Source organism: Oppia nitens, unplaced genomic scaffold, assembly GCF_028296485.1.
Source record: "Oppia nitens isolate AA-2021 unplaced genomic scaffold, nextdenovo-longstitch-racon4-pilon3 scaffold20_pilon_pilon_pilon, whole genome shotgun sequence".
Classification (NCBI taxonomy): Eukaryota; Metazoa; Arthropoda; class Arachnida; order Sarcoptiformes; family Oppiidae; genus Oppia; species Oppia nitens.
In genome coordinates this window covers 1,257,112-1,273,211 of record NW_026533200.1, presented here as the reverse complement: position 1 = coordinate 1,273,211, position 16,100 = coordinate 1,257,112, and the positions used below count along the sequence as shown (strand labels likewise).

The 16,100-nt window shown below is 24.0% G+C and overlaps 1 protein-coding gene across 1 annotated transcript; it reads right to left on the bottom strand.

The window, feature by feature from the left end:
• Window positions 1-12,997: 12,997 nt before the first annotated feature.
• Window positions 12,998-16,084, bottom strand: LOC128953147 (uncharacterized GMC-type oxidoreductase Mb1310-like). The gene is made up of 2 exons (XM_054298622.1): window positions 15,120-16,084; window positions 12,998-13,986 (listed from the first exon to the last, which is right to left on the bottom strand). The coding sequence occupies exons 1-2, from the start codon at window positions 16,066-16,068 to the stop codon at window positions 12,998-13,000; spliced, it is 1,938 nt and encodes a 645-aa protein (XP_054154597.1). The 5' UTR covers window positions 16,069-16,084.
• Between the last annotated feature and the right edge of the window lie 16 nt (window positions 16,085-16,100).

The window sequence follows — 16,100 nt, the reverse complement described above, 5'->3', positions numbered from 1 at the left end:
TGGCACACTGTCGACAATACCTATACACTATCATCCATACCACTACCATCACCAGCACCACAATCACTACTAGCTATTAGTAGTAAACAGGTAGCTAAAAGACAACTGTGCTGCTATTGTTCAATGTCTACATTATGTGTAACAATAGTTTGCATTTGTTCCCTATTAGTTGGATTTATATTAATTTTTGCATATAAATTTTAAATTTATATATATATATTGTTACATTAATTTAATTAAATTAAATTAAATTTTTACACTATTGATGAATTACACTATCTATAATTGCTATATGTATAACCAAATAAATAAATAATTATTATATAGTTAATAATTAATTCAAAATAAAGTATGCATTTTTGTGTATATGTTTGTGTGTGTGTGTGTGTGTGTGTGTGTGTGTGTGTGTWTGTATGTATGTATGTATGTATGTATGTATGTATGTATGTATGTATGTATGTATGTATGTATGTATGTATGTATGTATGTATGTATGTATGTATGTATGTATGTATGTATGTATGTATGTATGTATGTATGTGTGTGTGTGTGTGTGTGTGTATTATTATACACATTAAAAAATATATATTTTATTTTATAAGATATGTATAAAATTTTTAAAATTTAATTTAATATTAAGTTTCTCTATAAAATAATAATAACTAATAAAATTGTAGATTATATTCATAATAATTTCTATAATTTTATTTCCTATAATATATTTATTAAATACTTTTTTGTTGTTGATATAAATATATTAAATATATGTAATAAAATTTATATACAATAAATATATTATAATTTTTGTAATAAAATTTAAAAAATTTATATATTGTATTTTATTATTGTATAATATATATACAGGTATAATTTATTTATTATACTATTTACCAATGTTAAAATGTGAATATTTTAGTAATAATAACAAAAAAAATTAGATAATATTAACATTATTTTTATGCAATTGTTTTATAGTTTTAAATAAATGATAATTTTATTTTATGTAATTTTTTTATCAACATTCCTAATAATAATAATAATAATAATAATAATAATAATTTACATCCTATTTAAAGATTATTTTAAGATATATATATATAGAAAAATTATTTACTTAATTAAAAAAAAATTTATATATCATTATAAAGTTCATAAAAATATTGATATTTTTTGAAAAAAAATAATAATTTAAACTTAATTTACTATTTATAACATATTATATTTTTAAAAAACATTGTTAGTTTTAACCACTAAATAAAAATTACTTAATTGTTTTTTAAATAATAAACACAAAAAAACTAATAAAACAATTAAAACACATTTTTCAGTATTACTCTCTTTCTCTCTCTCTCTCTATTTGTTATAATAATAATTATATTATATTTTTTAAAAAAACATTTTTATTTTTAATATTAATTTTTTTTAAATGTTATGTATGTGTAATAATTAGCCAACAATAGAGGGGATGTATAAATAGATTTGAAAACAAATTTTTTCGACTCATTTGATTACATTATAGTCAGTCAATCGGTGATATACTAACAGTTAATATATCTATTAATAATAATTTTTAATAATAATAATAATTAATAATTTATTTTTGTTTTTTGGTTAGATATCGGATAATCACATATCAATACAACACAACACAACACATACATACATACCTACACAATGTCGTTGAAATTGTTGCTATCAATTAGCTTACTAATAGCTTCTCATATTTTGATGGTCAGCAGCTCCTATGGCGGTGGCCATGGCGGTTCATGGGGTCCTGGAGGCCCTGGTAAGCCTATTATATATATATATATATATGCTAAATTTAATTGTGTCCCGGTATCAATTAATTAAATAAATAGGAAGTCCCGGACAACCAGGAGGACCTGGTGGACCTGGTGGCCCATATGGACCTGGCGGTCCAGGAGGACCGGGAGGTATGTATTAACAAATATATATATATTTATTTAAAAATTAATTTTTTATTTAACATATTTAATTAATCAAATTTATTTTTCAAATTAATTTAATCAAATTTTAGGTCCTGGAGGACCATTTGGTATATATTTTTTTATTTATTAATTACTATTAAATAATTACTAATTAATTATAAAAAAAATTATTTGCTAATTGTTATTATTATTATTATTATATAGGTCCAGGTGGTCCAGGAGGACCTGGAGGCCCGGGAGGTAATGTATATAACAGTTTACATCCTAATATATTATTTTTAATGATTAACTAACCATATATATATTATCCAAATTATCTAGGTCCAAATTCACCAGGTAATATAAATATTAATTTTTTATCAATTATAATACTTATTATTAATATATTTATGATGACAACAACCAACCGCCCACCCGTCCAGGTGTTTGTCCGACTCCAGGCAATAACCAGTGCAAGTGTCCGTGCGATTGTTCGGGCGGTGGCGGCAACACACCGGGCGGTAATACACCGGGTACTGGACTCCCTGGCCAACAGTGTCCAATGTGTCCAGATATGCCAACGTAATGTCTAACCAAATAGATATATATATATATATATAGCTAACCTAACCATAACCTATACTATCTAATCCCAATCTAGACCACCACCCGGTACACCACCGGGCAATATGACCGGCATACCCGGCCAATGTGTACAACAGGTACAAATGGCTGCCATGACGTTCAAGGATGTCGGTAGCATCCTGGGTGCCATCCTCCAAACTGTACTGTCCCAGTTGACTGCACCCATCCTGCTAACCGTCCTGTCGGGTAATAACTCGGTTCCCGGTTCCGTATTACCGTTGACCAATACCCTGTGCTACATACTGGGCCTGGTACTACTCCTACTGCAAAATCTCAAACTACTGGGCCTATTGGGACCGGGAGGTCTATTGGGCAATCTGTTGGGCGGTATAACCGGTTAACCCCGGCCGATCGCTTTGAACATCCAGGAATCGGATCGTTGATTGGATACCTATGGATACCCCCCCTCACTACTAGTCATTAATATCTGATTTTAAATTATTTACAATTTTTAAATTTATAAACCAAACAAAAAAATTATTGTTTTAACCGGTTTATTGTCTAACACTCTAATCTATTGTTGTGTTAATGTTGTTAATGTTTTTTTAAAATTTTTATTAATTGTTTGTTTGACTGTATTGTACATATAAAGTAGCAAAACTTAAGTTATTTTTTTACAAATTTTAACCACAAAAAAACTAAATTAAAACTAAATAATAATAAATACTGCAAAACTGTATATATATATTTATAATGAAATATTTAAAATAATATATTTAGTTATAAGTTTTAAAAAAAATTATTTGTGTGTATTTATTTATTTATTTATTTATATTTTTGGGGGATATTATTAATTAATTAATATATTTATATTGAAAATTATTAATAATAAATATATAGTTTATATTTAGAAAGTTAATAATTTCTAAATTTTTTAGTTATTATTTTATAGTAGTTTTTATTTAATAAATATTATTTATTTGCAATTATAAATGTTTTTTATTTTTATATAAATATATTGAAAATTATATCAATAATAAATTGAAAACAATACAAAAATCTAAACAACAATTTGTTTTTATTTAATATAAACTAATAGACTATTATTTTTTTAATAAAACAATATTTCACAAAGATTTTTCGCTATATATTTAATTGATTAAAATAATACTAAAAAAATAATAATACTGTATCTATTGATATATATTTTATTAGTTTTAATAATACAATATAAATTTTATCTGTGTAATTTATTTTTTATTAAATAAATATTATATTAAATTATTGTATAAATAAAAATAAAATTTATTATATTATAGATATTGTTTGTAATAACATTTTTATTTAAATATATAAAATAATCATAATATATCTCTTTTTTTTGCTTTAAAATTACTTTAATATTATTAATAATTATATTAAATATATTATATATAAATTTAACTTATTTTATGCTAATATAAATAAATTATGACTTACTAAATGAAATTATAAATTTAAATAAAAAATTATTTTTACTATAAATTTTGTTAAATATTTAATATAAGTTATTCGCAAATATTTTTTTTAATTTATTTAATAATTTAGTAATATATAAAATTATTTTTTAAAAAACATATGTTTAATACAAACAAATATAACATATTATATAATATATATTAAACACTTTTATTTTTTTAATTGTCTATTAAAACAAAAAACATAACAAAATATATAGCAATACTATTATCATATGTTTAATAACAAAAAAATAATAATTATGTTTTAAGATTAAAATGAATTTTTTTATATATACATTATTTTTTTTATTGTATAGTAATTTTTTTATATAAAAAATTTAGTCAAATAATTACATATAAATATATAGTAAAAAACATAATACATCCCTAAAACTAAAACAATTGCCAAAAATTAACAAAAAAAATATAATAATAATAATATTTCCACATATTTATAGATCAATAACTTTAATATATAGTATATATTGTTTGCAACAAAAAAAAGGGTGGGATTTATATGAGCTAAACATTAAATGTAATTTAATTTCAATTTGTGAAAAATTTTTACTATAAAAGTGGCTAAACCTATGGTTTTTAAAAAATCATTAATAGATTGTATTGTTTTTCTTTATATATATATTTAGTTTTTTTTTATATATAAAATCATGTCTCGAAAAACGTTACTATTTATTAGTATTTTTGTCGCATTCATTGTAAACACATGGGCTGAGGAGGAAGCGGACAAGGATACCAAATTTGGTGGCGGTGGCGGTGATTGGGGACATGGAGGTCCCGGAGGTCCAGGAGCACCACCGGGTACACCAGGTGGACCGGGAGGTCCAGGTAATCAATTGATAACTAATCAACAACAAAAAAACTAAATAAATTAAAAAAATTATATTTAAAATTATTATTATTATTTTAATTCAAATTTTATTTTTGTTGATAGGTGGACCTGGAGGACCTGGTATTTTATTTTATTTTTTAAATTAAACTTATTTTCAAAAATTTTATTTTATTAATTTACTTATTTTTAATTAGGTGGACCAGGAGGCCCTGGTGGACCAGGTACTTTATTTATTTATTTATATTTAATTCAAATAATTAATTAAATTAATATGTCTATTTTTATTTTAATAGGAGGACCAAATGGACCAGGTTAATTTTTTTAATACTAATAATATTTATACATATTTAATAAACAACACAATTAACATATAAAATTTTTATTTTATTTAAATCAATAATTAATTTAGGAGGTCCAGGTGGTCCAGGTTAGTTTTGTTTATAATTATTATTATCTACATATACTAAATATATATATATATTAATTATTTATAGGAGGTCCTGGTGGACCCACTGGCCCACAAACATGTACTGCTGGGTAATATAAACAAAAACAAAATCATTTACTTTATTATTATAATTATTATTATTTTAATATATTTATTATACATAAAAAAATAGCTGCGACTGCCAGTGCAACTGTCCGCCCGGCGGCGGCCCAACACCCGGACCTGGCCAACCAACCACCGGACCGGGTACTATGTGTCCGACATGTCCGCCACCCGGTACCGGTCCCGGTATGAACGGTACTGGTCCCGGTCAAAATACGGCCATGTGCGATCAGATGATCCTGGCCGCATCGATGGCCTTCAAAGATATCGGTTCAATACTCGGGGAACTCCTCAAATCCCTACTCTCGCAACTGGCTATGCCCATCCTGATGATTGTCCTATCGGGTAACAATTCAGTGGACGGTGCTATCATACCCCTGGTCAACGTTTTGTGCTATATTGTCGGTATACTGCTATTGTTATTGCAAAATATCGGTGCACTCGGACTGTTGGGACCGGGAGGCCTATTGGGCAACCTGTTGGGCGGTCTAACTGGTGGACGATAAGCTAACCCACCGACACTCCCCCTCCACCACTACCTCATAGGGGGGGAGAAACGTCTATTATGGATTGGAACCGATTGATCGACTATATAATCAATTTAATTTAATTTATTTATATTACAGTTTTTGCAGTTATTATATTATTAGTATTATTATTATTATTATATAATTTTTTTAGTGTTATTTATATGTAATTTTTTTTAATTTATTTTATTTTTATTATTGACTTAAGGTTTTGCTACTTTATTGTTGTATTTATTGTAAATAATTTATTACTGATTTTGTTTTTTTTAATATCTTTTTTTTTGATATTCAATTTATTTATTAATGTATTTTATGTTTTTATTTTACTAATTAAATATATTTTGGGTATTATTTTCACAATAAAGCATTGGATTTAAAAAATAAAAATTGTATTATATTTTACTATATTTTATATTATAAAAATAATAATTTATTACAACAACAACAATAACAGCAACAAAATTATTTATTAGTATAATTAAAATTAGTATAATTAATTTAAAAAAAATTATATTAAAATTAACTAATATTAGGATTTATAATTATTTATTATTATATTAGTTTATATTTTTATTTACAAATTACAAACTGTAAATATATAATTATAATATAGTTATTTAAGTAAAATTATAACTATTTATGATTTATATTGATTACTTTTTATGATTATAATTTTTATTTTTTTAAAATGTAAACTAAATTTGTTATAATTCATATTTTTTAATTCAATAAAAACATAATTAATTTTTTTTAAAAATGTTATTTAATATATCATATACATAAATTAATTATATTTAATTTTAAAATAAAAACTATTTATATACTGTTATTATAATATATTTTACTATTTATACAGTATTTATATAATTATATTAAGTTTGATTTTTAAAATATATTTTTAAATAAATTTATATAAAAAACTGTAATTTTTTTTAATTAATGCTAATATAAATAATTTTATTGCTTACAAATAGATGACAAATATTATTAATTAATTTTTTTAATAATAAAAAAATTGCATATTTGCACATATTTTTGTAAATATTTAATTGAATAAAAAATAATTATTGTATTTTTTAAAAAATTAAAACAATAAGTTTTTTTTTTAAAAAAACATTTGTTATGATCACACAATAATATTTATAATATTACAGATAATAATAATAATAATAATAATATGTATTGTATTTTCTATAACATTGTATTTTAAAACATATTATATATAATATACTGTATTTACAAAAAACATTTAATAATAATAACAATAATAATAATACTATCAATTTATAGCCAAACAAACATTTATATAATAACAAATAAAAAATAATTTTATATAATATATAAAAAGTAAATTCAATTAATTAGAAAACTTTTTTAATCATTATTTTTAGTTTTTAATTTTATTTTCTAGTATTTTTCATAACTAATAATAATAATAATGATTACTATAAAGACATCATTAAGTTTATCATTAAGTTTATTAATAGGTTTGTATTATTTATTTATTTATTTAAAAACTTAAAAATTTTAATAAAATAAATCTTTTAGCATAAAGTCTGAACCCTATATCTATATATATATATATTACTGACCTCTAACCCCTACCTAACCCTACATAGTTTATAGCCATATAATAATAATAATAATTTATACATTAATATAATAATAATAATAATGTTTGCTTAATTGCTTAACTGTTCACTATATATATATAATTAACTAATAATTATTTTTTTTTATAAAAAAATATTTTAATAATTTATTAACTATTTTTTTATTTTTTATTTATTGATTATACAGTCTATAGTGGACAGGGATATGCCAACTATGGTGGCGGAGGTGGCGGTAGCCACTGGAACGGTGCCGGTTGGGGAGCAGGTGGTGGTGGTGGCGGTGGCGGCCATTACGGTAGTGGTGGTGGCGGTGGCGGCGGCGGTGGTGGTCACGGTATTGGACTGTCGCCAAATGCACCATGGGATTGGGTAGGCATACCGGGTGCACCCGGCTATCCTGGTGGACCTGGAGGACCAGGTATTATTTATATAACTAACTAACTATGCATGTATTAACTAATAATTATCAATAATAATCAAGGTGGTCCAGGTGGCCCGGGAGGTCCTGGCGGTCCTGGTGGACCACCGACAACGGTTGCACCGCCCAAACCGATCAACGTTACCGGTATGTGTACACCGGAAAACAATACCTGTGCCTGTCCATGTGCCCAGGCTTGTCTAGGGTTGCCAACCAATGGATCAACACCTGCACCTGGAGACACAACACCGCCGCCCGGTGCTTGTCCTACCTGTCCGATGATGCCCAGCGGTGCACCGCCCGGTCCCGGTATGAACACTACACTACCGGAAAAATGCGTACCACAGGTATGTATAGATAGGAGGTTGGGATAGGGGTTTGCATTTGTTTTTTTTAAATAACTAATTAATTAATAATTTAATATTTATTTATTTATATATATATATATATGGGATATATAATTGTGTAAAAATAATTTTAGTTTAATTAGTTTTATATTTAGATATATATTTTGTTTGTTTTTTTATTTAACAAAAAATATACTAGTTACATTTTCTAACAAAAAATATTATTAATTATTATTATTGATTTAATTTAATTTTTTTATACATTAGTTACAAAATTTAAATAATAAATAAATAAATTATAATTATTATATAATTATTATATAGTTATTATATAGTTATTATAATTATTATATAGTTATTATAATTATTATATAGTTATTATAATTATAGTTATAATTTATAATTATAAGTTATAAATTTAGTATTTAATTATTATAAGTATTGTAATAAATATATACTGTATATATAAACAGGTTCAAATGGCGGCCATGATGTTCAAGGATGTCGGTAGCATATTGGGTGCCATCCTGATGACCGTACTGTCCCAGTTGACTTCACCCATATTGCAAACAGTACTGGGCGGTACTAATTCAGTACCCGGTGATGTCATCCCGCTGACCAATACCCTATGCTACGTACTGGGACTTGTACTACTACTGCTACAAAATCTCAAACTACTGGGCCTGTTGGGACCGGGTGGTCTATTGGGCAATCTGTTAGGCGGTATAACTGGTTAAGAGGGTAGTAGGGGGTGGGGAACTGGTAGTACCTAATTTTCTAGTGTGCAGTTGGGTTATGGGTGATGGGGACTGTCAACTGTTAAAATAAAAACAACAACAAAAATCTAGTCTTAAATTATTTACAATTTATATATAATTTATATAAAATATTTTTTTTATTTTTGAATATTTGTTATGGTTTAACATATAAAGTAGCAAAACCTATATATATAAAGAAAAATCAATATATATTTTTGTATATATAAAAAATATATTAATATTTTTAATCAATAATAATAATAATAATAAAAATAATTTGCAAAAACTGTAAATATTTATAAATATTTAGTTTTTTATTTCATTAAATATCTAATACATTAAATTTAATTGAAAAATTAAAATACTATTTAATTAACTAATATTTTAATTTATTATTTTAAAAAACAATTTTATAATACTATTGTATTTCAAAATAAAAAACTATAATTTAGTTATTAATAAACATTTAATATAATTAATTTAAACAATTGATTATATTTTGTATATAAATATAATCTAGGATATTATTATAAATATTTTTTTTTTAGTTTTTATACATACAGTAGTGTTATATATATTTTTAAAAAATAATAATAATAAATAAAATAAACATTATATTGTTTTATAGACAAAAATACAGTAATAAAATTTTAATAATAAGTTTATTATTATTATTATTTTTTGGTTTTTACAACATTGACTATGACTATTTTTTTTATAAATAAATAAAATAAATTATCTATAATTTTAAATATTTAATATAAATTATATTATTTTTTGTTATAATAATTGTTTACTGCATAATGGTTTATGATGGTTGTTTTTATTAATTAATTAATTAAGATTATAATTTTAAAAAAATATAATATTAAAATACTATCATGATCAATATAAATAATTATTAAAATATTTTTTTTAAAAATATAAATTGATTTATTGTAGTGGTTGAATACTATCTAAAGTTTAATTTATCTTAAAAATATAGATATAGATAACAAATTTATCGCTAATAATAAATTACAGTTTTATTTTATAGTTATTTTTTTTTAAAAAAAACTTAAAAAACAATAGTATATTTATATATTAATATCAAAAAATAATATTAAAAAATAAACAATATTTTTTTGTCGTTATATTAAAAACTATTAATCATTTTTATATATGTAATAAATTTTTTGCTAATTGTAAAAACTAGTAATACTAATCATTTTTTATTAAATAATATTTTAAATAAAGTTTTAAAATTTATTACTATCTATAATTACATTTTAAAAAAATATTTTAGCTATTATTTTTAATGATTATTTAATTAATTATTTTATAGTTAACTAAACATTTATTTATTTTTGAAAAAAATTAAATAAATAAAAAACAATTAATTTTTTAATTTAATTAAAAAAAAATTATTACAATTGTCATATTAAATTAGTAACTATTTATTTATAAAATCTATTTGTTATTAATCTGGAATAATTTAGTATTTATTTAATTAAATTTTTTTTTATAAAAAACTATAATTAATTAATTAATAAAATTTATTTATATATATTATAAATACTAATTAGTTATTTGTATAGATATATGGTATGTCCTCTTTTAAGCAAATTTATAACATAGTTTTAAATTTTTATATTTATAAAAAATTATTTAATTAAGTAATAATATTTTAAACAAACAAATAAACAAAATAATTTATTATTATAATAATTATATAAATGTAATCTAGGTTATAAATATTTTAATGTATTAGATAATTTTTGAAAATAAAAAAAAAATAACAATTACAATATCAACGGGTAGGGACTTAAAACAAAACAAAAATTGATTGATATAAATGTATAATATTTTTTTTAATAAAAAAAATTAATTACTTTTGTTTAAAAAATAAATAAATAAAAATGTTTTAATTAAAATATTAATTTTACATAATTATTACAAACCATTTTCTATTGAGATTTTAAATTTATTAGTTTTAATTAATATTATAAAATTACCGTAAATATCTAAACTGTAAATTATTATTGAAAAAAAATTATATAATTTATAGTATTATTATTGTTATAATAACTAACTTAATTATAAAGTTGAATTATTAAAAAAAATACAAACAATTAATATAAATATATTTACAAATTTTTATATAATATTTTTTTTTTGTATAATATTTTAAACTATAATTTATTAATTAATGACAATTTTATTAAGTTAATATAAACAATAGTTTGAATTACTATTAGAAAAAAATGACATAATGAATAATTTTTAATAAATTAATATTTTATATATATATATCATATTTCCAAAAAACGTTTTTTTTTATTTTATTTTATCTAATATATATATATATACTGTATATATATTATTAACAAAAGTGAAATAAAACATTTTTATAATAAAATAGATTTTACAAAAAAAAAATTATAATAGTTATCTTAATTTAATATGTATAAATAAATTTTTTTTATTAATATTTTATACTATTAATAATTTTGAATTGGGTTTTTTTTTGGTTTAAGTTTTTTTTTAATTATTAAAAATTCAAGTTATTTTAATTTGTTTATAAAAAAAAACTATAATATTAGTAATTATTTCATTACTTAAAAAAAACATAATTAATAAAAACAAAATATAATTACCAATTTGTTGAAATTAATTTTAGTCAAATTAATTGATCATATTTATAAAACTATTAATTTAGATTAATTTAGATTTATTTTATAATTTTAAACTAATTTATAACTAATAATTATTTTAACAAAACTGTAATTTATTAATTAATAAACATTTTTATTTTAAAAAAATAAATATTATATTGATTTAATAAATAAAAAATACATTAATTAAAACTTTAATAGTTAATTAATTAATTAATTTTTTGTTTGTTTGATTTGCATAATATTAGCATGAATATTTTTGTTTGTTTTTTTTTTAAAATAATATCTATTAATTAATTATATTATTTTATTTTATCTATATTATAACATAATTATTAGGTTGGAAAGCCCTATCAGATTTTTTTTTTTGATGGTCATCCCCGGATCAGCTGAGCCCCTTGGCATTACCATTGGTCTAATTAATTGTTAATAATTTATTTGATACTTATTTATTAATAAATTTAAATATATAAATATTATAGATTTAAAACATTTAAAATAGATCATATGAAATATAGGCCATATAATTTATTTGATTAGTATAACTAGTATATAAATTTAATCTAGGTTATTAATTTTAAATATACTGTATATATATAACTTATATTTATTTTTTATTTTAATACATATACAGTAGTGTTATATAATACAATAATAAAAACTCTATATATTTTTTAAAAAAAACTGTTAATATTTTATTTGGGATAAACTTATTATCTTTATATATATGTAAACTATTTATTAACTATTAGTCTATAATATCCCACTCTATTATTACAATTAATATAATATTAGATATTTTAAATTTTTATATATATATACTTTATATATTTAAATAATATTAGTATTATTTCAATAATAATTATTATAATAAAACTAATTTACAAAAAAATAGTTATTTTTCAAATATATTTATTTTAGTTGCATTTATTACACAATAATATAAAAAAACTATAGTTTATAAAATTTATATTACTATTTATTAATTATATTATAAAATTATAATTATCAAGTTAAGTTTAATCTGAAATTAATTATTTAAAAAAAATATTCAAGTTAATATTTTTTTAAAAACTTATTAATTTATTATTAAGTTATTAAAAATTTGATTTTTTATTTTTATAGATAATATAAATAAATAGTTGAATATTTTTTGATAATAAATTAAATAAATAAAATATTAATTAAAAAAAATTAATTTAGTATTACTTTACATTAGTAATGATTTTATTTATTTTTAAAAATATATATATAATAATTGTTTTATTAGTCTAGTATGACATAATCAGAGGGAGGGGTGGGACAGCCCTATAAGATTTTTGATGGTCATCCCGGATCAGCTGCGACCCGTATTCGCCAATCATAGCCGTCGGTGCATTGGTATTACCATTGGTTATATCGGGATAAATGGATGCGTCGACTACGCGCAAGCCTCGGACACCGCGCACACGTAGTCGCTCATCGACTACACTATCGGTACTACCGGTGCCGCCGCCGCCGCCCATCTTACAGGTGCCCACTTGATGGCCGACAGTCATTGTCAACGATCGGGCATAACATTCAAGATATTGGTCGCACAGGTGTATAGCCTGAACAGCATCGGTGCATAGTTGACAACCGGGTATCGGGTGCTGCCACGGTCGTACATATTGGCTAAACTGGCCAGTATTAGCCCAGATCATAGCCTGTCGTATGGCGGCTACCAGTGCCCGAATGTCGTAACCGTCGCCCCGATAGTCCAGATAGTTAGTATCCAATAGTGGCTGATCGTGCGGATCGGCTGTGGCCAGCCGTAGACGGCCGACACTGTGCGGCCGATAGTGAAAACATAGTATACCCAGTCGGGTATTATCGCCCAAATGTGGCCTATAGTAGTCCTCCCATTGTTGCCGATGGACGGCTTTGTTGGCTACCAGTGCTGTCAGATTATTACCTACTGGTGCAACATTCAAATCGATTTGCAGATCAGGCCAATCGGTTTCGTTATTCATCGGACTATTCAGATACTGGTAGACTAGCGGATACTGTGCCAGTGGACCGCCAGCCCCGACATAATAGTCGTACATGTTTTCGACGGTCAAATCGTTACGGGAGTTGACCAACGATTTGTTAAGGACCTGGTAGTCCAACTGGACGTATACATGATCTTTTAGATTGTAGCCAACAGGTAGGTCTACCAGAACCGGTATGTTTAGCTCCTGTAGGTGTTGTCTGGGGCCTATACCCGATAACATTAGCAATTGTGGTGAATTGATTGAACCTGGATGATAAATTTGGATTTATTATTATTATTTGTTTTTTTTTGTAAAAAAAACTAATTATAATTATATTATATAATTTTTTTCAGTGATAATTTTTATTTGTTTTTTTATAATAATAAAAAAAATCTATTAATTTGAAAAATCTAATAATTATTTTTAATTAATATCGATTACATTTTATAATTTTTTTAAAATAAATTTTTATAAATTTTTTGAATTAATTAATTAAAACTAATTGATAATTATTTTACTATTTGTATATTAAAAAATAATTATTAATTAATTAAACATTTTATAATAATTAATAGAAACAATAGTTAAATAATTGAAAAATTATAACTGACTATAAAATTAATTATTTGTATTTTTTATAATTTAGGTTTACCGTATAACTGTTTTATTTGTAAAAATTTTAATGTTTTTTTTTTAAAAATAGACTAAATAAAGTTTGAACCTGGGTGATAATTTTCTATAAAAAATAACTAATAATAATAATTATATTATATTATTAGTGATAATTTGTTTGTTTGTTTTGTTTTATTATAATAAAAAAGTTTATTAACTTTAAAATCTAATAATTTTTTAATTAATTAAAAAATAAAAAATATTATTATTATTAAAATTTTACAAGACGCTTATACTATCAAAAGTATAAAAATTATTATTAATTTATATTAATAATAAATTTAGTATTATTAAAAATTTACAGTTTATTAATTTATCTATAATTAATATAAAAACTGTAATTTTTCAATATGTGATATAAATTTATTTATCTATATAAACAAACTTAGATTTATTTATTAGATTAATTATAAATTGTTTAAACTAAAAGATTTATAAATAATTATAAATTAATGCAATTATTTTTTTTAGTATTATTATTATTATTATTATTATAGTAAAGTTCATCTAATATATATATATATATAGTTTTGTGAATATTTCAAGTTGACCCTGATAACACACTTAACATAAAAAAATCAATATCACTGTAAAGTAATAATAATAATAATAATTACTGTAATATCATATCAATATATATAGTTTATGAAAAGTAAATTGCAGTAAATTATATGTATAAATAATTGTGTAATAATAATAATAATAATTAAAGTTAAATAAAACATACCGGCGCTGAGCACCACTTCTCGTCGGGCGTATACCGTATGCTCGCGACCGTTATGCTCGTAGTGGACACCCGCTGCCCGTACACCACCACCACCACCACCACTACTACCACCCGTGTTATCGGTAGTCATCACTAGTCTCGTAACAAACGCACGTGTCAGCACCTGTAGATTAGGACGTATGGTACCGCCGCCGCGTGCGTACGGCTCCAGATAGGCACTGGCCGTTGTCGATCGGGTAGCGTTTGACTGATAGTAGATGGTCTGCTGAAACCAATTGATACCTAACTGTCCCGGACCGTTCTGGTCGACTATGGGTATACCGTTTTGTTGGACTTGTATGTCCATCCATTTCTGGAGTATAGGATCAACCGATGGTGGTGTCGCTACAACCATACGACCCGCGGTTGAGTGATAACCGGCATTCGCTGACAATATTTCCCGATCGGTTTGATTTTCCGATCGTAGAAAATAGGGCAACACTTCCCAATAGCTCCAACCGCTGGCACCGAAACGCTGAGACCAACTATCAAAATCGCGGCGATTGCCGCGCGAATAGACCATAAAGTTTAGGTTATGCGAACCGCCGACTACCCGGCCACGCGGTATCGGTACTCGGCCACCGAATGCCCAGCCGGCACCCGCTTGACGGGTTGTCCGATAGGACCAGTCGACATCCGAACCGATTAGTCGGCGTTCCATAGCCGGCATATCTGTTAGTACGGTTTGCGGACCGCCAGCTTCGAGCACCAGTACACTGGCACCGGGATCTTCCGACAGGCGTGAACCGACTATCGAACCGGCCGTACCCGAACCGACCACAATGTAGTCGTAGGTGTCGGCAATCGGCCGATTGGTATCGATTGAGTTGTGATCTCTGGTTCGTTGTAATGTGATTATAGATATTGTTATCAATTGTAAGGTCAGACTGGGCGCCGATGATGACAGCATAGTGTTGGCGGCGGCGGCGGTACTGGTGGTCA

Coding starts and splice junctions, on each gene's coding strand:
- LOC128953147 (XM_054298622.1), bottom strand. CDS start 16,068: ATGCTGTCATCATCGGCGCCCAGTCTGACCTTACAATTGATAACAATA. Junction 13,987..15,119: donor AGAAGTGGTGCTCAGCGCCG/GTATGTTTTATT, acceptor TTTATCATCCAG/GTTCAATCAATTCACCACAA.